Below are 20008 nucleotides of genomic sequence, written 5' to 3' on the forward strand. Positions count from 1 at the left end.
TGTGCCCTAAGTCTCGTGGCCAGCAAGGTGTATACATTGTCTCACCTTTCTTGTAGTATTTCTTCTTGAGAAATCTAAGCTTCCTAGCTGTGTCACACAACCCCAATGTCTCAAATTCCAATCACTTCTGTTGCAAGGTCAGGAGATCACCTTCTCCAAAGCTGCCTACTGCGTGCATCCTTTCTTCTAACTTAAACATGTCTCTAGGGGGAGCTTCCTCTACCAGCCTGTGTTCATGTGCCCTTTCCGGCTTCCCATACCATATCTATGTCATTAAGCTCAAAGTATTGTTGTATCTCCTGTCCTACTTGTGTCGCATACAGCGGATCCCGGTGATATCTGCTACCATGCAGGCCATAACATGGTCTGACCACCCCACCGGGCAGATCTTACGGTGGCATATTTTGCTACTCTGTTCCCTGTTTAATACGAGGTAGTCTACCTTTGTGTATGTCTCCTGGGGTATGGAGTATAATATGTGTCCATTCTGAAACGAGTGCTTAGACCTCCATACATCAAATAAACCTCTTTGGTCTGTTGCACTCTGGTAGCCTCTCCCTTGGTATCTCATCTCTAACAGTTGTATTTCTCTCATTGAAGCTCTGTCTAATTTCACATCCACTCAGGTCTTGATGTCCTCCCCTATAATGACCAGTTCAGTGTGTAGGGCCAGCACCTCATCAAGTGCTTGGGCACTGAATGCAGCTTGACCTTGGTTAGGGGTATACACTGATGCAATCACTATTTAAACCCCTTCAAGTATACCCTGTACCGCTATGAGTCAACCTTCTATCAATTTGAACACTTTTGCAAGCGGAAGCCACAGACATTTGTGGAGAAGTTTACCAACACCCCTCTTCTTAACACCACTGGACACCCAAAACACTTAATTTTTGCCTCCCCTTTCAGGGGGCGTTCGTCTCCTTTTCTTTGCTCGTCTCCTGCACAAAAATTATATCTAGAGCTGTGTTACAAAATTCACGAACAACCATAGATCTTTTCATTGGTGGATTAAGACCTTTAACATTAAGGTATTCCACCACCAGTTGGTGCTCCCCCTGGTGAACCACATTCACATTGCTCATCTTATCAAAGCATGATTCTTCTGTCTCTTCCTTGCCAACTGCCCATGACCTTCCTGCTGAACATTCCTTTCAACAATTCTGACATATGCCCTCTTGCTGCTAGTTGCCCTTATAAAACCCACCATTTTACAAAAACCCACAACATTATGTCAAACAAACCAATTGGGATCAAGTCTCCTGATATGCCCTCTTTCCTTCAGAGGGCCACCAGAGACCTGCTTTGGCTCACAGAATCCCTTCATTATACCACTGTGCCCTTCAGGGCTAACAAGATTGTCAACTTCAGATTATATCATACTTGCTGGCCGGGCCTGCACTAAGGCTGTTTCACTGGGGTGGGTCCACTCAACTTCATGAATTTCCAACCTTTCATTCCTCTCTTTTGCTGAGGAAGATCACTCTGGGTGCGTGCCATCCTGTTGAGTGAGGCCTTGCTCCTTCACTGTCTCAGCCGTTAGATGACACAGGGTCTGTTCCGCCTCCACCACCATGATTTCTCTGAACTCTTCATGCCCAGCTTCAAACACCAGCGCAAATGGATAGGCCCATCTGTACGTTAGCCCCTGTGTGAGCGGATGGAAATCCCACCCCCTTGACAGTGTCAGACCTGACAGATTTTGGAACATATTGACCCTCAAGGTATTGAACTCCATATCCTGCATTTGCCTAGCTTAAGCAAGTACCTCCATCATTTCCCTGTGTCAGTGGTATTTTGCTGAAATGGACCTAGGGCCATCTCAATAAGCTCTGTATCCTTTATGCAGCCTCTCAAATTTAATTTTCTTCACTTCTTCTGTTTAGAACTGGAGTTCAATGATATCTTTCACCTTTGCTCAACCTGGGAGGTTGTCTCTCCATCCTCTTTTTTCAGACCAATAATCCGTATTTTGTTTCCTCATTCTCAATTTTCACTATCATCAATCTTCAGGAGCCTCTTTTCCTCCCTTAGTTCGAGGTCCATCATTTGGGCGCCTAGATGCATCTCAACCATGTACGCATTTAGCTAATTGATATTGAGGCCTTCTATTTTACCTTCCATTATCTCTACCTTACCACCCAAGTCCAATATCGATGACTGCATGTCACTGCAGAGAGATTTGATCTTCAGAAGTATACCCCTATTGTCCTCTTTAGTAGCCACAACCGCCATACTTGTCATGGCTGGTAATGGCACTATCCCTTTCATGATTGCCTCCCTTCTGTATTATTGGAGGGCTGCAATCACCACCTCTTGCACCTGAGATTGCACCTGTGTCGGTGCTTCACATCCCCTTCCTGCACATGTGTGACCCTGTCCGTCATTGATTTGAGCTCCACTCTGCAGTATCTCAGCAAATATGATTTTGATTCAGTCCCTTGTTCTGTCCTCCAACAGGGTGTCTGGCAGTTGAGCATGTTTCTATCACATAACACTGTAGTGTCCCCCTGTTGATTCTTGTCCATAGGCTATTGTCATTGCGACGTTCCTCCCCTGACCTCTTCAATCTATTGCCTTATCTTCAAATAAGAGGTCCAGAGCCTCCACGGGCTCACTGTTTCTACTTCACTCTGGTAATATGTCTCTAAACCCCTGCACCAGGGTCTCTCTATGGCATAGTATCCAAAAATATGTTCTGCAGAGTGCCTCTCCCCTCACATCTCCTGGTGGAAGTCTGCTGATATTACCATCTACACAGGCAGGCCCAGGCTAAGCATGCCCTGAGTATTGCCTGTGAGGAACTGACTGATTCCAGTGTGGAAAGAGGGCTGGGAGTCAAACTCAACTGCCATGTTCCAGTCCCATGCGGTGCACCCTCCCAGGTGTCTGCTCACCTCGGATAAGCTGTGCGTCACTTCGGAGCCCCTTCAGAGATCCGTTACTATCCTTTGGGCTATGGCCTGTGTGCTCCTGGAACCCCAAAACATGCTATTCCATGGGACAGATGGGGCTGCTTTCATGCCTCTGGAGCTTTTTGCCTCTGTTCGCAAGGCTGATTCCTGCTTCTTCTGTTTCACAAGACGCACGGCGTGCGCTGCCGCGTTACCACCGCACACCCTCCTCTGGCTTCCAGCTCATTCCTCGGTTGGCCGCAGTTACTCCAGCTGAAATTTCAGGACCAGGATGTCCTTGCTCACCCTTACCTCTGGGGTTACCTGCCCTCTGTTATTTCCCCCATGAGTGCCGTTCAGGATTACTGTAACCGCAGCATGGTTTTGCATAATAGCCTCTCTTTTTATAGTGGGCTCTGGAGCTAAGATCTAAGCGGCCATTGCTGTCCACACCCCCTGGTGGTTTCCTGGTTATTTCTATCTATATCATTGGGAACACATTGCTTTCTTAGTGTCCCATTTTGGGGTAACAGCCCAGCCACAGAAGAGCACGGAAGAAGTGTATCTGTCAGTCAGGCTGTTTATGCTCCAATTTGATATTTCTCTCCTTTCAGCACTAGTCTGTGTTTAACCACATGGATAGAGGAACTACCAACTCCTTCACAGCATGATGCAATGAATCCGGGCAGACTGGCAATGGTGGTGCCATTGTTGTTAGGGCAATTCCATTACAAAATCCATCTGGCACACAGAACCTCAACCCAATCACTGAAAATGTAAAGAACCCATGGAATAAATACACTGTTGTCTCACTATATATGCCCTACCAAAAGGGTTTGACAGCCATCAATGCTCTGAGGCATAGGAAATGTGATCAGATAAAACCTCCAGGTTCAGACTGAAAGTAGAAATCAAACTGGAAGAGAGGAGGGAGGAAATGCATAAAGGATAGAGAGCAATGCAACCTTATTTCCACACTGGTGCTGTTTGTTGCTTCAAGTCTTGTGTTTTAAGATGCTCTACTTGGATGTTGAGTGATACCGATGGATGTGGACCATGAAATAGTTAGAGAAAAGCTTCACAGGCTTAGGTCGTAAGGCACCCACACCTTTCCTCTTTTAGGGTGTATTCCTGCAGAGACATTGACCTCTAAGGATCCTCACAACAGCCTGTGAAGTGGGAGAATGGGAGAACAAGCTCCCCCCCAATTTCATCACAACCATGGCCTAGAGGATCGCGGCCCAGGCACCCTCCACGGGACGAGTTCATCTATCTACCAGATGACAAAATACCCTGGTTCAGGAAAATAAGGATATGCCCACCAGCCTGCCCGACTCAAGCCGACACCTGCAGCATGGATGAACTCGACTAAGACAACAGCCACAAGCACCCACCTCGTTAGAGATGCCACAACGACCTAGCCAACTGCCAAGAACACACGTGCCACCATGCACACTGGTCACTCACGCACCAGCCTACACGAAGAACATATTCAGTGCTATGACGTAGGTGACGGACACACCCACTGACGTGCATCGTTGTTATTTTTCACATAGGCCCTTTTATAGTAATGCAGAAACGCAAGACGCTTGAAGAACTTGCGTATATGCTTGCTGCTACTTCTTCCACCTCTCACTATGTGATGAGACCATCATGTAGACCTAACATTGCTTATGACGCCATGTCAAACCGCGACCTCCGTACCATGGATTATGCATCATCACCCATGAACTAGGCCCGAGTAGGCCGCAAGCAAGAGCCTCATCATGAAAACTGTATGAGCAAGAATACAAGTGCTGATCACGCAGAACGAGCCCCAGCGAGAACTCATAGCCAAGGGCACAATGTTGCAACTTGTATGCTACCAGCCGGCGCCAAGGTCACACCTGTAAGAAAAGCCAAGCACACAGAAACGAAATACAACTCTAAATGTGCAGAATTCCGCTCCAGCTACGGTCTCTCCACACGTGACCAAGCCGATCTGACAAGGTGCCAGATCCACGAGACAGAAGTCACCTGGGTCCCACATCTGGGACACAGGTTGCAACAGCGAAGTGGCAAGATGGACACCTACGGCGATGGGAATGTCCAGCTCACAAGCCTATGAGCAGACCTGTACATTGTCTGCACAAACACATAGTTACACATTGTTGCTAGTGACAGGTACACTGTGAGCTGGGAACGACGATGGTCCCAGGCTTGGGGGCTCGCGAGAGGACCAATCAGAACACGGGGGGACTCATCACTGATGCCAATAAAATTAGACAATCATCAGGGGTCTTCTTGTAACGATTTTCAAGTATCTAATAGTAGGGACAGCCCAAGTATACCACCTGACTCATCCTTAACCACTAATATTCTTCTCTATATGTATCCTATACTAACCCTACCACTCGGGGAACCAATCCGAAGAGGCAATAGGTTTTTTGCTAACTTTCCCAGGTGACGCAAGTAGCGCGTCATACAGCTGTAAAAAGTGCCTGCGAGCCCCACTAAGTTTGAGAGTCTGGACGGACGCGTACGATCCAAGACCCATCCCTGCCGTTGTTATAATAAACAGCAGAACCACCTTGCTCCTTGTGTGTGTCTCATACTCAATCACAGAAGCACGGGAGGAGTTGGGGCCTCCCAGCCCGGTGGTCCGCGGACGGCTCAGCCGACCCCGGGATAATCACCCCGACAAGTTGGAGGCACTGCTGAGATCTCTTTAAGGTCTACCTTTTCAGTTTTATTTTTCCAAGGCCTCTCGTTGCGAGGAGGCCCGGCGGCGCGGCCCCCTCTGCCGCTGCCCCCTTTTGAGGACTACAGGACCATCGCGGAACTGCGAGAAGACCGGAGAGCACAATCCGGATATTGGCCCTCAGGAGCCGGTTGAGAAGTATCTCACCCGCGGTTGGCAAGTGTCCAGACGTGGTCCACACGAGGGGAGGTGGCGAGCCGCTTGGAGGGGTGCACGCAGTCGAGCAGCCCCGCATCAAGGGAACTTGGTGAGTATGACACACCCAAAAAGCAATGCCAGATTGTGAGGGAGGGGGGAGGAGTTGTAATAAGGGCGGCGGGAGGTGTTATTAAAGTGTGTGGCGAAGATTTGATCAATTAGTGTTGATAGACAAGTGAGTGGTAACGGGACAGGCATGAGGGCCGTCCCCTACCACGTCACGGAAGAAGGGTGGGTGGAGCCAGAAGGCACCACGTGCGGTTGCTTGTAGACACTGATTGGTCTAGATCGTGGCCACCTGTAGAGGGGGTGTGTGTGGCTTTCCTACGAATTGGCGTTTTCGATCAATGAGTAGATGAGGATCCCTATTGATCGAGCAGTGAAACTCGATAGATAGATGACGTTTTCCTGTAGGAGGTAGCTAGATTGTTGCCAAGTACGGAAGATAATTGGCTGGTTAAGCCCTCCCGGCGAGGGGCATGTCACACGCGAGGCGACGCAGCGTGCGCAGTCCGATTATAAGAGTGTATTGTTGGTTACCTTGTACCGGGCGTAACAAGAGGACAGCTGTGGGGTTAACGGGGACAAGCAGTTAAAACTTATTGTGCGCTCTCTTGAAGTGTAAAGATCTTACCGGTAGTAGTTGAAAGATGTTGGTGACGTCACCCGTAGGGCCTTAATAGGACCCCTTGACCACATTGCGTTGTTGAAGGGTGGTGGGGGAGTAAACTGAGGACAAGGGCAGTAAAACGGAGGTGGGGGAAGGGGGTGCGCACAGAGACCGCCGGCCACCCCAAATACGGGTCAGGTGGAGAGGGGGAAGTGACCACGCACAGAGAACGCCGGCCACGCTGAGTGAGGTGGAAGAAGGAGGGGAGGGGAAAAAGTGGGGTGGCTGTACAAGCACGTCACACAGGGCACGCAGCCACAGGGGGCTTTGTGCGCCGTGGCCGAAGGGGGCCGTACCAACGGTATCAAGGAAGAAAAAAAACAGATGAAAAGGACTGTATATTTGTAATTGTTATATTTGGTCGTTTTACTTTTATCGGACGGTCGAAAGTCCCCAATCTACGGGGCCAGATAACAACGGCTGTACTGAGGGGAGCTAAAACACAGTGTAACCATGTCATATGGGTTGGGATCGGCAGGGTGGGGGAACACCCTGACTACCCCCCTCCAGCATATTTGTAAAACACTGTCACCCCATAGGGAGAAACTCATCAAATATAGCATAGAATGGACAAAAGGAACAGACAACAAAATGACAACACCATGGCCGCCTAACGGCAGTTTTGACCCGTACGTCCAACACTCACTACTGACACACATACACAACACGAACAAAGGGAAGAAGTTGGCACATCACGTGGAGGTGTTTAATTTGTGGAGGATGTTCCAGGGATCCCGACCAGGGCCAACCGGAATGTTCACCGTGGAAGGGACGACAGAAGGGAAGTGGAGCGAGGAAACAAAGGAGGGGAAGGAGATTAAGGAGGAAGAAGGAAACGGGGAAAAGGTGACCGGTAGTGCACAGTGCACGGGAAGAGAAAGGAAGGGGGATGAAAGGCCTGGCACTGTACATGAAGTAGAAGTAAAGAAGGAAGGGACAGACGACATGCCCCTAGCGAAGGTAGTGAAGAAGGAGGAAGGTGGGTTATATCCTGTGACGGAGCTACGAGAAGCAGCAAGGCAACAACTGACGGCAGCTGAGGGGTACTCGAACCCCACGTACAGCCCTCCACCATATACAGCTTCAGGTAGCTACCAGAGGGGGGGGGAGGTGACAAGCACAGTAGGTCTGACTTGCACGCAGGTGCGCACAAAGGGAGGGAAGAACAGCGAAGAGCCCATTTCAAACATAGAACAAGACGAGTGGGTAGCAGCGCAGGTGCTCTTAAAGCTGCGGGGGACATTAACAGGAGAAGAAAAAGAGGTGGTGAGGAGAATGAATAAGGACGACGCGGGTAGCACTGGAATAAGAGGCGAGGAGAACAACACGAGAGACGGAGGGCTGTCACAAGAAGAGGAGGAGATGTTGGAGGAACGATTGGCTGAATTAAGCAATGAGCAGAGTGCACTGATTAAGCAGCTCGAGAAACAGGCACGAGGAAGAAGGAGGGAAAGGAAGGAAAGTAGGGATGAATTAGAGAGAATGAAGGAGCGAACTGAAGAAGGGAAGAGGGAAGTGGAGAGGATAAAGGGTATAGCAGAAAGGTTATCCCGAGCAGCACAGCATGACAGGAAAAGAGATGACGAAGAGAAAGAAAAGGAAATGGAGCTATGGAAGAAGAAAATACTCTCTGAGAGCACCAGGAAATACGAAGAAGGTAAAGTAATAGAAAGCATATTAGAAAGGGATAGAGAGAAATGGGAAAGGATGAGAGAGGAAGAAAGGATATTAGAGAAGGAAAATTGAAAAAGAAAAGAAATAGGTGGTGAATTAGTAGAAAAGAAGGAAGAGGAAAGAAGAGAGAGGGTAAGGGGGGTGGGATAAGAACATATTTGCGTCGGGATGCAGAAGTAGCTTCAACATCAGCGCAAAGAGGAGTAACTGGTAAAGGAGAACAGGAAGGAACGGATTTAATAAACTTAAAAACGGTGACAATCAGGGGGAAAAGGACAGATTGGGGGTTGTCGCTCCTGGATGAATTTTGCACCGAAGAAGAAGAAGGAGCGGGGGGGGGGAAGAAGCGGTGGTAGGGAGAGCTTAGACAAATTGTACATCACACGCACAAACAGGGAATCACCATGTGCATGTAAAAAGAAGTGAAGGAAAGTGAGGAGCAGGGAAGAGAAGTGGCAGGAGGACAAACACGTGCAGTTACACCCACATCATAACGCCCAACACGCACACACACACCCGCTCCTGAACACACCCCATACGCCGGCAGGCTCAGAGACCACCCAGGACGCAGGCAGGAAGAACGGACACACACACCTGCAGTAAAGAAAGAGAGCAATAGGAGAAGGGGGAGAAATGAAGAAGAAGATACGACAAGCAGCGGTAATATGGATATGGCAGAAGATTTAGTTGACACAGAGGAAGAGGAGTAGTACACAGATTCCACCCCACAACAACTAGGGGGACAGATGGGGTACAATTTAATGCCACTATTGGAGAGGGGAGGGATTAGACCACAATATGTCCCTTGGAAGCATGCTGATAAGGAGAATATAAAGTGCAGGCTCCCATCACTAAGCAGAGGAGCGGGGAAATGGATATAAGAGATGGAAAAACACACCGCAGGACAGAAACTAGCAGTGGGAGACGTGAAGGGTCTATTAATATCGATATTGGGGGACGCGGCAGACGACATTTGGAAGAGGGCAGGATTCCCCGGAGTTACAATAACAAACACATTACATGACGGGGCGCCATTTGCGAACTGCAGGCATGCATTATGGCAAGCCCTGAGGGTGAAGTATCCAGACACATCAGATATAGGAGTAATTACGTCACGCAAGATGCGTGAGAATGAAGATACTGTTGATTATATCCAGGAGATTCAGGAGAAGTGGTGCATGGAAACTAGAGAGCAATGGGACAAGACACCGGCAATTTTTTACCACATACTAGTACAAGGGAGGCAGTACAAAGACAACTGAAGAAGATAGTGAGAATGGAAGCTAAGGCCTGGCCGGAAATACAACTAACAATAGTACACCATTGTAGGAGGTGGCAGGAAAAGATGAAACAAAAGGAAGAAGATAGGAAAGCAGAGGAGGCAAAATTAGTGCAGAAAAAACTAACTAAGTACACAATGGAAGGAGCACTAATAACTACACCGACAACAATGACACCAAACACCACGCAAGTAGTGGCTGCACAAGATCCCACACAGCTACAAATAGCACCACTACCACAACTACCACAACCACCACAACTTATAACACATCAGATGCCACCACCCCCACCATACACGGCTCCCACAGGAGGAGGGTACATGCTACCGGGAAATGGATATCATAACAACACCAGGGGACGTAGCGGAATGATGAGAGGGAGGGGATATGGCCAACCTACACAAAAGCAAGGGGGAGGATTTCGGAGTTACTACCCCAAGGGGCAACAAGGGTACCAAGACAATGCGGGGAGTTTCCCATGGCAGGCCAGGGAACCACCTGTATGTTGGGTTTGTGGAATGTTAGGACACATGTCACGCACGTGTAGAATGAGACCCACCCTACCAGCCTGGGGGGAACAGGGACCCCACGGGCCTATAAGGGAGCAGCAAGGTTACCAGCAACTACAGGGAACACAAGAGAGCAACATGCAGCAGCAAGTATCACCACAACAACAGTTGCAGACATACGCACCACCGCAGCAGCAGGTGGCAATAACACAACAACACCAAGTACAATCAGTACAACAGCTCACTCAAATACAGGACCATAAATTGACCCCCATCGATACACCGCTGCAACAAACACAGTTAGGGAGGGTGACTATCCTGGGACACAACATTACACAGGAAGCAGTCAGTCACTGTATCCACAATAGGACAGCCCACAGACATCCCTGGTGTGTCCCATCCTGTCGATAACACCTAATAGTGCAGAGGAACCACGCATTGAGGTAGCGATAGGTGACAAAAAATTCTCCTTCCTTGTTGACACTGGGGCAACCAGGTCTTGCATAAGGGAGGGTAGATTTAAAATGTCAGGTGAGGCCATGCACACCCAAGGATTTTCTGGGGCTAGAGGGTTGTTTCCCTTTACTGATAACATCTCCTTATCTATAGGAGATTATGACATGTCTGTCCCACTCCTGTTTTCAAGGGAGTCGCCAGTCAACATACTTGGAAGGGACATCATGAGCAGGTAAATATGACAATCTCCTTCACGGAGAATGGCATAATTTGCTCCACACCAGGAATAAACATGCTTACTGAACGACAAATACTGCAAGCGTACTGTGGCCAGACAGTAGCTCGAGCTGAGCCTGTGGATGGAGAGCTGTTCCAATATGGAACAGACATGGCATTTGCATGAATGCCAGGAATAGAAGGAAAGATTTGGAGAAGGCCAGCAGCATATTTGTTCAGACCTGAGACACCAGCTAGTGAACCAGAGGGGAAGGTGATTTCGGTGAGCATCGAGAGCATATAGCAACTGCAGATTACATCGCAGTACATGCCCAAGATAGTGAAGGGAGAGCATGGAGAGCAGTGATAACCCTGGCTGAGGGATGCAGGCTCACCCAGGTGTCTGATGAAGAGCTCTTTTCAGAAAACAGGGGAGAAGGAGAGATGGTATTTATGATGAGTGTCGATATCTGGTTAATAGTAACATACAAGCAAGTAGCACTGAAAATGGCTATGGCACTCAAAGCACCTGCATCTACCCCAGTACCATTTTACGAGGAAGATTTGGCTAAGGTTCCAGCATCACTGTGGACCACCAGTCCCTATGACGTGGGCTGCATAAAGAGTATTGGAGGAGTAAAAATAAAGCTGAAAAAGGGCACAATACTACCTAGAGTGAAGCAATACCCACTATCAAAAGAGACATATGAGGGCATATATGAAACAATAAAGGCCCTGATAAATAATGGCAAATTGGTACCATCAGAGTCAGCATGTAACACGGCTGTGTACCCAGTGCGCAAGGCTAAAGGAGGGTCTTGGCGTTTTATCCAGGACCTTAGGCCCTTGAATTACATTGTAGAGGCAGAATACCCCATAGCAGCAAACCCAGCCACGATACTATGTGGAATACCAGCAGAAGCATCACGGTTCACTGTGATTGACCTCAAAAATGCCTTTTTCTCAATACCTCTGCCCCCAGATTCACAAGATTTGACAAGCTTCACATACAGGAACACAAAATGGATTCACACAAGGTCACCACAAGGGTATAGCGAGTCACCCTCAATTTTCAACAGAGTAATACAGATGGATTTGTGAAAAATTGAATTGGAAAGTACAGTGCTGCAATATGTGGATGATATAATAACTTGCAGCACAACTGAGAAGAGGTGCAGGGAAGACTCAGTGAAAATGCTGGCAGTGTTGGCTGAAAAGGAGTACAAGGTAGACAGGGAAAAGTTACAGTACTGTCAGGAACAGGTACTATACATTGGTCAACTAATATCCCAGCACGGAAGAAAGATTGCACCACAAAGAACACAAGCCATATCCAACAGGCCACAACCACAAACTGTGAGGGAACTGCAGCAGTTCCTGGGCTTATGCAACTACTGTAGAGCATGGGTTTATGACTATAGCTCATACATAGGACCCCTGCTCGAGGCATTGAGAGAAGCACAAAAAGGGGACAAGACTTTGGGGTGGACAAGATAAATGAAAGAGGCGTTTGATGAGTTGAAACACGCCATATCCACAGCTCCCGTTCTAGCCACCTCAAATTACAAACATCAATTTTTCATCTTTTCCCATTGCGCCTCAGCAGTAATGAAAGCAGTATTGACTCAGAAAACTAGCATGGGACACAAGCCAATAGCATTCTACAGCGGTCACTTGGACCCTGTTATGCTAGGACATTTCCCTTGCGAACAGGGTCTCGCCGCAGCTGCATTTGCGGTGGAGAAATAATCATCGATAACAATGGAGTGCCCCACCACATTATTTGTGGAGCATGCGCTGTTTGAAATTTTGAACAAGCCTAAGTCCACACTGACCACCCAGAGGGCGTCAGGTTATGAGATCATTTTATCTAGACCCAAATTGTCAATTGTCAAATGCAGTACCGTAAACCCAGCCAGATTCATAGCGGAAGTTGTTGAGGAAGGTGATTATGCTCACGATTGCACACAGACTATTGAAATGTACTCCAGCACAAGGAAAGTGGAGGAGGATACACTTAAAGGGGTCGGATTTTGTATATTGATGGTTCGTCAACAAGTGACCAAAGCAATGGGATAAGGAGAACTGGGGCAGCAGTAGTGAAAATGATAGAAGATTTTATGTATGTCCTGGTAAAATGCGTGCATTTACCGCAGCATTATTGGGCTCAGGCAGCGGAATTGATTGCGCTGATTTTGGCACTAAAGGAGAGGGACTAACACACCCACTGACATGCATCGTTGTTATTTTTCACATAGGCCCTTTTATAGTAAAGCAGAAATGCAAGATGCTTGATGAACTCACGTATAAGCTTGCTGACGCTTCTCCCACCTCTCGCCATGAGATGAGACCATCATGTAGACATAACATTGCTTATGACACCATGTCAAACCGCGACCTCCGTACCATGGATTATGCATCACCACCCATGAACTAGGACCGAGTAGGCCGCAAGCAAGAGCATCATCATGAAACTGTATGAGCAAGAATACAAGTGCTGATCACGCAGAACGAGCCCCAGCGAGAACTTATAGCCAAGGGCACGATGTTGCAACTCGTATGCTACCACCCGGCGCCAAGGTCACACCTGTAAGAAAAGCCAAGCACACAAAAACCAAATACAACTCTAAATGTGCAGAATTCCGCTCCAGCTACGGTCTCTCCACACGTGACCAAGCCGATCTGACAAGGTGCCAGACACACGAGACAGAAGACGTCTGGGACACAGGTTGCAACAGCGAAGTGGCAAGATGGACTCCTACGGTGATGGGAATGACCTGTTCACAAGCCTATGAGCAGACCCGTACATTGTCTGCACAAACACATAGTTACACATTGTTGCTAGTGACAGGTACACCGCAAGCTGGGAACGACGATGGTCTCAGGCTTGGGGGCTCGCGAGAGGACCAATCAGAACACGGGGGGACACATCACTGACGCCAATAAAATTAGCCAATCATCAGGGGTCTTCTTGTAACGATTTTCAAGTATCTAATAGTACGGACAGCCCAAGTGTACCACCTGACTCATCCTTAATAGCTAATATTCTTCTCTATATGTATCCTTAGGCCCTTGAATTACATTGTAGAGGCAGAATACCCCATAGCAGCAAACCATACCACTCGGGGAACCAATCCAAAGGGGCAATAGGTTTTTTGCTAACTTTCCCAGGTGACGCAAGTAGCGCGTCATAAAGCTGTAAAAAAGGCCTGCGAACCCCACTAAGTTTGAGAGCCTGGACGGACGCGTACGATCCAAAACCCATCCCTGCCGTTGTTATAATAAACAGCAGAACCACCTTGCTCCTTGTGTGTGTATCATACTCATTCACAGAAGCACGGGAGGAGTTGGGGCCTCCCAGCCCGGTGGTCCGCGGACGGCTCAGCCGACCCCGTGATAAACACCCCGACACCTTCCTGGGAAGGCACTTGTCCTCTTTATGGAGCAGTCAGCTGACTTGAAAAGGGTAAGGACCCCTGCTAGCAATGGAGCTGGAAAGAAGACAATGTGAACCTCTGTGAGCATAATTCTCCTTTTCGTGGATGATTAATTCAGCTGTATGCTATGGATTTGAAACCCAAGTTTTCTGATCAAGGGTTGAAGAAACCCTTGAGAAGGACACACCCATGGTTTATTCTGGAGGGTTTCTGCAGTGCATGGACAATTTCTGTGTTATGTCATGTCTGAAGCCACAAGCTTCATCCACAGTAGATAGCATCATTGGCATATCTCGTTGCACTCATGTCAGATATTGTGTGCTCCATCACACAGCTCATTTGACTACAACGCCTAGATGAGATGTTCAAAATGATTTCCCATAGGTCCATTAGAGTGGAAACGCTCTAAATAATTCGAAAGATGCTTGGAAGATTAAATGCTGGCAACAGCTGGAAGAGGCAGCTAAAAAATCAAATCAAATATATTTTTGGAAAATAGTTTCATCTGGTACTTGTCCTCCCAAAAACAAATCGTGAAGTTCCCTAAACCTTTAGGATGGACCGCCCTCTTCTCAATACTTTTCGGCCACAGGGGAGAAACAACTGTTGCTGAAATAGATAGCTGTCCCCATCCAGTTTATGTTACAATCAATCTTCGTTCGTTCATTCCTTCATTGAGTTCCAGATTGATGAAAAAAAGGCAGCCTTGTTATCTATCCCTCTTGGAAAGGCTCCCTGTCCCGACCAGGTGGTGACAGATACATTCAGGAAGGAACATCAAATATGGGTTGTTGTATTTACTAAAATCTTTAACGCTTTGTCTAGAAGTGTTTTTTCCCAGATAGCTGGAAGGAATCTATAATAATTTGGATTTTTTTAAAACGGAGCTAAAATATATTTAAGCTGTTACGGCCAATATCCCTGATCAATGCCACTGAAAAATGGCTAGGCAGGGCGAGTTACATCTCCATAGGAAACTGTGAAAAAGACAATTGTATACTATCTGAGGAGCAATATGGCTTCAGGGCAGGGATTGGCACTGTGGAGCAAGTCCTGAACTTTAGGTTGATACTAGACAGGTATAGTAAACGTTCTGTCTTTCCAGTTTATCTGGGGTTTATGGACCTTAGTCAAGCATTTGACAAGGTAAATCGTGAAAAGCTGTGGAACCTATTACAATCCATGATCTTGCCAGCACCTATTCTGAAAACATTGATTTCACTACTTAGCTGCCTAAAAGCAGCGGTGAGGTTGGACAATGAAGGGAAATTAACTCCATCATTTGACATTTTATGCAGCATCAGGCAATCGTGCGTCCTGGCCCCTTTATTGTTCAACCGCTGTATGTAATTTGGTCAAAGAACTAAATAAAGATACACAGGATCCACCTAGTGTCAGGGGGAGAAAAATTGCCATTCTGTTTTATGCCCACGATGCAGTTTTGCTGGCATGTGCTTACTAGCACTACAAAAGCTTGTTCATGCCTACTTCAACTGCATGGACAGCAGAGATTTGTCAGTAAATACAAAGAAATCTCAAGTTATGGGCGCCGGCAGGCAAACTAAAAATCAACCCCCTATTTTTGCATTTTGACACAAACTTTGCTGGGTGGAAAAATTTACTTCTCTAAGGGTGATCTTTAATAGTAGGGGAACTTGGACAGACCATATCGTTGAAGCAACGCAAAAATGAAGCCAGGCTTGTTGTGCACTATACGGATTTGGTGTGGAGAGGATAGGGCTAGCCACTAAGCCAACACTTGAAATGTATCGGGCCAAGTCCTTTACGTCATGTATTTACAGCGCTGAAGTAGGGGCCTGTGCTCTATTCAATCGATTCAGGTTAAAGAAAATAGCTTTTTGCAGAGTATTTTTGGGGCTGTAAAGTGCACCTCAATTTATTTGCTCCAGCAAGGATTAAGCTTGGATTACATAGTTGATTTTATACATTTAAAACCCCTGTTGTTCTGGTTGAGAATATGGTCTCAAACTGAGACCCACTTACCACATGAGATGCGACAAGAACTGATATCTTCAGACATCTGTAGGAATATTAATTGTTTAAATTAACTGGGAAAAATATTTGGCGGTCTTGATTTGCTGGGTCTTTCTGCTGCCCCGGCAAGCATCTCTAGAGCCAATACTACACTGATGCAGAAAGAATATATGGAGAACTGAAGGGATCTGCATAGCCGCATTGAGATAGAGAATCGGTCAGTCGCCAGGTGCTATGATTACGGTTGCAGTGGGCTAAATGCTGATTCTATGCATTGGTTCCACCACAAGCGAATAAGGAGGATATTGCCCCACCTGAGGACTCGCGCTTTTCTGTCATTGATTAAGGCTCACGGTAAAACATGTACGAACCTGCTGTCAACTATTTGCTGCCACTGCAATGTGATTTTATCTCATCAGATGGTCAATTTTTTGTTTTTCAGTTCACTTTTTTATTAATCTAGGCTAACATTGATAATACCAAATTGCAGGTCTACTAAAGATGCAATGCGATTTATACTCTCTCTTCCATCTAGTGAAGTAGCAGTGGCCGTGTATATGTTTCTAGAAGCTACAATATACCTGCTGGCGGGCAATTTGTTAAAATGACGGTACGTAATGATGTACATTTTATGTTTTTTTATTGTACTGTGCTTTTTATAATTCAATGCATTTTCAATTGTTATATCTGTATAGTTTTTTGTATGTTGTCTTCCATGGAACTTTCCATTTGGAAATGAAGATGAATTAATTAATTCATTAGAGTGATCTGCAACTAGTCTTGGGTGCCGCACAAAATGACTATCCAAACTGCGGATGGCAGACAATTCCACTAAACGCATCAGAATCGCCAACTTTCTGCAGGCAAGCAATCCGTACATGGCGTGTCATCATGCTCGCGGGATCTATGATGCCATGCCGACTCACTCCAGCCTGGCACGATGCTCTTAGTTTTCATTAGTGATCATAGTAGGCTTTCTCCACGTTGTCCATCAACAAGGTGAACATTGAAGGTGCATCATGATCTTAAATCTTGAAAATATGGACTGGGTTGAACCTGCAGTGATTTCCTTAGGGTGATAGAGGTCCGTAATAGGGTGAGTGTAGAGTTTACAGGGAGTGGGAATTCCTAAACAAATGTAGGACTGTACAAAATGATGGAGTAAACAATACTATTCCCCACTTTGAATTTCCTGGATGGAGGTATTTCTTCTCTAGTACCCTCTGAATTTCACTCTATTACTGCGTAGGGTAGCTGAGAAGTACAGCATGCCAATAGTAACAATAATAATTCCTGAAGGGCAAACGGGTAGCAACAAATGTTTTTTTTTTTTTTTTAACGGATTAATGGAATAAAAACATTTTTAAGTGAGAAGACATTTGGACTGTGACGTTCGTGTCACAACTCTCTACTGTCGGAATTAATGGATTTGAAAAGCTGTGAGTGGGATTTTACAACACCAACATAAGGTCTGGTGATTTAATGAACCCTTCTGTTTACTCCAAAATAATATAGACTATATGCACAGTGCCTGTATGAAATTTAACATCATGCGTTTTAGTTTTCAGACATTAGGTAAATGATAAATTAATATCATCATATTTGTAAATCAATATACAAATCTGTCTTTGGAACACCATTTTTTATAGCAAAATTGCATTGTGCACAATCTGGTAACAAATCCAACTGAAATGGTAATGTTCACTAGGAACTCGTCTATTTCCATAACACACAGAATATAAATAACATGCACCTGACGAAAATATTAAAGGGATTATTAATACAAGAAACATGTGGTAAGACACAAGGTACATACTGATGCATAAAGTCATGAACACAACATCAACCCACTGGTCCGCCTAGCGCTGATCTTGCAAAGGTTGACCTGTTTCAGCAGAGGAAATGGCTTACCGCCAAGGATGTGGCTCATAGCCGGTACAGATCCCCCGGCACCTCAGGCATGGCACTCCTTTTCCTGTAGGGATTGGGCCCAGGGACATCTGCAAGAAGAGAAGAGAAATACTTAGACTAATTCCAAACCCTTGCTCAGAATTTCCCTTTCACAGGAATCTTGGCATCGATTTGTGTGCTTGACACAGCTGTGCCTCGACACCGTCGCCGCACCCTGCGCGGCACAACAGCAGGGAGCGGCCATGGGATGGGCTGATACACATGGGGTCTTGTAAGGGTGTTTCTAAGGGTGTAGTAGTGACAGCACCAGAGATGTTGACACGGAATGGGAGTGACTTCTGGCTAACCCCATACTCTCGTGGACAAAACTTTAGATTCAGAAAACATAATAGCACTATTAATTAAAGATTCTGGGAATTTAACCTATTACAGAGGACAGAAATGTGGCAAAGCAAAATTGTTCACTTTATTATGTATTAGTGTTCTCCATAAACCGCAATATACCTGGGGCCTGATTCACAGAGCGTTTTGCTATGGGATTAGCACCATTATAAAACACTTTGGTGAATCAGGCCCTTAGAGTTCCTTGAAAATGTCATGCTGAGCCCTACAGAAGTAAAAACACATTGTTCTCACAGTTCCTTCCTCCAAAATCAATTGTCTCATTTTCTCAAAATCAACATGTAAACATTGGACATGTTTTCAGCAGGTGTAAGGAGCAAACTCATCGTTCTAGGGGGACTTAGAAGGAAAGATACTGTACACACATATGCATGAAACGGATTCTCATTGTGCTTTTGCTTTATAATGTCTCCTAGGGAAAGCACTGCGCCCCAGCCATGTGCTGCTATCCTCCACGAATGGTTTGATCTAAAATTGATGTTCAGAGTCTTCAGCATTTTCACACACCACTTATGGGAAATGTAACATGTTTTGAAATAAAGTAAAGAAAACAAGCTGAGGCCCTCATTCCGAGATAGGAGGTAAGTACCGGTATTTTCCGGCATGGCGTAAAGTACAACACCGTCCTGGCGTCAGACCGCTAATTGCGGGCCATACCGACCTCGCGGACACGCGCTTTTTGCCATGCCAGAAAAGTACCGAGCGGCATGCCGCTAAATGACCCGCAAACCCCCTACCGGCATGCTGCGACACGTAAATAACAACACCGCCTTGGAAGCAGTAGCGTCTGTACATAACAGTGACCGTAAATTACGGATACCATAAATTACGGTCACCGAAAAAAAAGGAACCGGAAATTACATCATCGCACAGGAACGGGAAGGAGGGCGTCGGCCATCTTTAAAAACACAATCCATTGCCATACTCATCAGCCAGCACCCTTGGGAGCAAACTGAAGTTGGGAAAAGGGCCAGATGACTACGAACATGCCGAAAGCTCCAACGAAGGCTGCGGACCGCCTCCGCAAGAAGAAATTCAGCCCTTAGGAACTCCAGGCCATGGTGGACTACCTGGCTGAGCATGCAGATGTTGTTTTCAGCCCGGACATGCAGAGGGAGTCCATCATCCGCAAAAAGAACATCTGGGCTCACCCCCCGCACCCCCAGGGACTGCCGCAAGCGGTGGGATGACCTGCGGGTGCGGGGCCTCCTCTCCAGCAACCGGAGTCAGGCCATGCAGACGGGAGGTGATCCAAGTACCCCTGTGCAACTAGAGCCGTGGGAGGAGACATGTGCGGCTATGACTGGCACAGAATCGATAGAGGGCGTGTCCGACATGGAGTGCAGGGCAACGTCGCCTGCCGGAGGAGGTGAGTGTCCACAGTGTACACTGCCAATGTCCATTGCATGACTAAAACTGCCCCAAGGGCCTTCTCATGTTGCCCTCCCCCATCCAACTCTTCCCCCATCCAACTAATGCAGAGGCAAGTGCCACGCAATCAAGGGCCAAGTGCGAGTACATAACGCACATCAACCATAGTGCATTAACTTGCACATCCCATCATGCACACTGTGCAGCCGGCTCGGCATTGTGCCAGCCAAACTGCACATAACCAGGCCACGATGA

At 46.8% G+C, this 20008-nt stretch overlaps 1 protein-coding gene across 1 annotated transcript in view; it reads right to left on the reverse strand.

Annotated features, from left to right (window-relative positions):
• Positions 1-20008, reverse strand: part of LMCD1 (LIM and cysteine rich domains 1) — a 379546-nt gene that overhangs the window by 219119 nt on the left and 140419 nt on the right. The window contains exon 2 of the mRNA XM_069643488.1: positions 17981-18069. Within this exon, the coding sequence (XP_069499589.1) occupies positions 17981-18069 (89 nt within the window). The remainder of the gene's footprint in view (positions 1-17980; positions 18070-20008) is intronic.

The sequence above is a fragment of the Ambystoma mexicanum genome, chromosome 2p (assembly GCF_040938575.1).
Source record: "Ambystoma mexicanum isolate Mex_15411 chromosome 2p, UKY_AmexF1_1, whole genome shotgun sequence".
Classification (NCBI taxonomy): Eukaryota; Metazoa; Chordata; class Amphibia; order Caudata; family Ambystomatidae; genus Ambystoma; species Ambystoma mexicanum.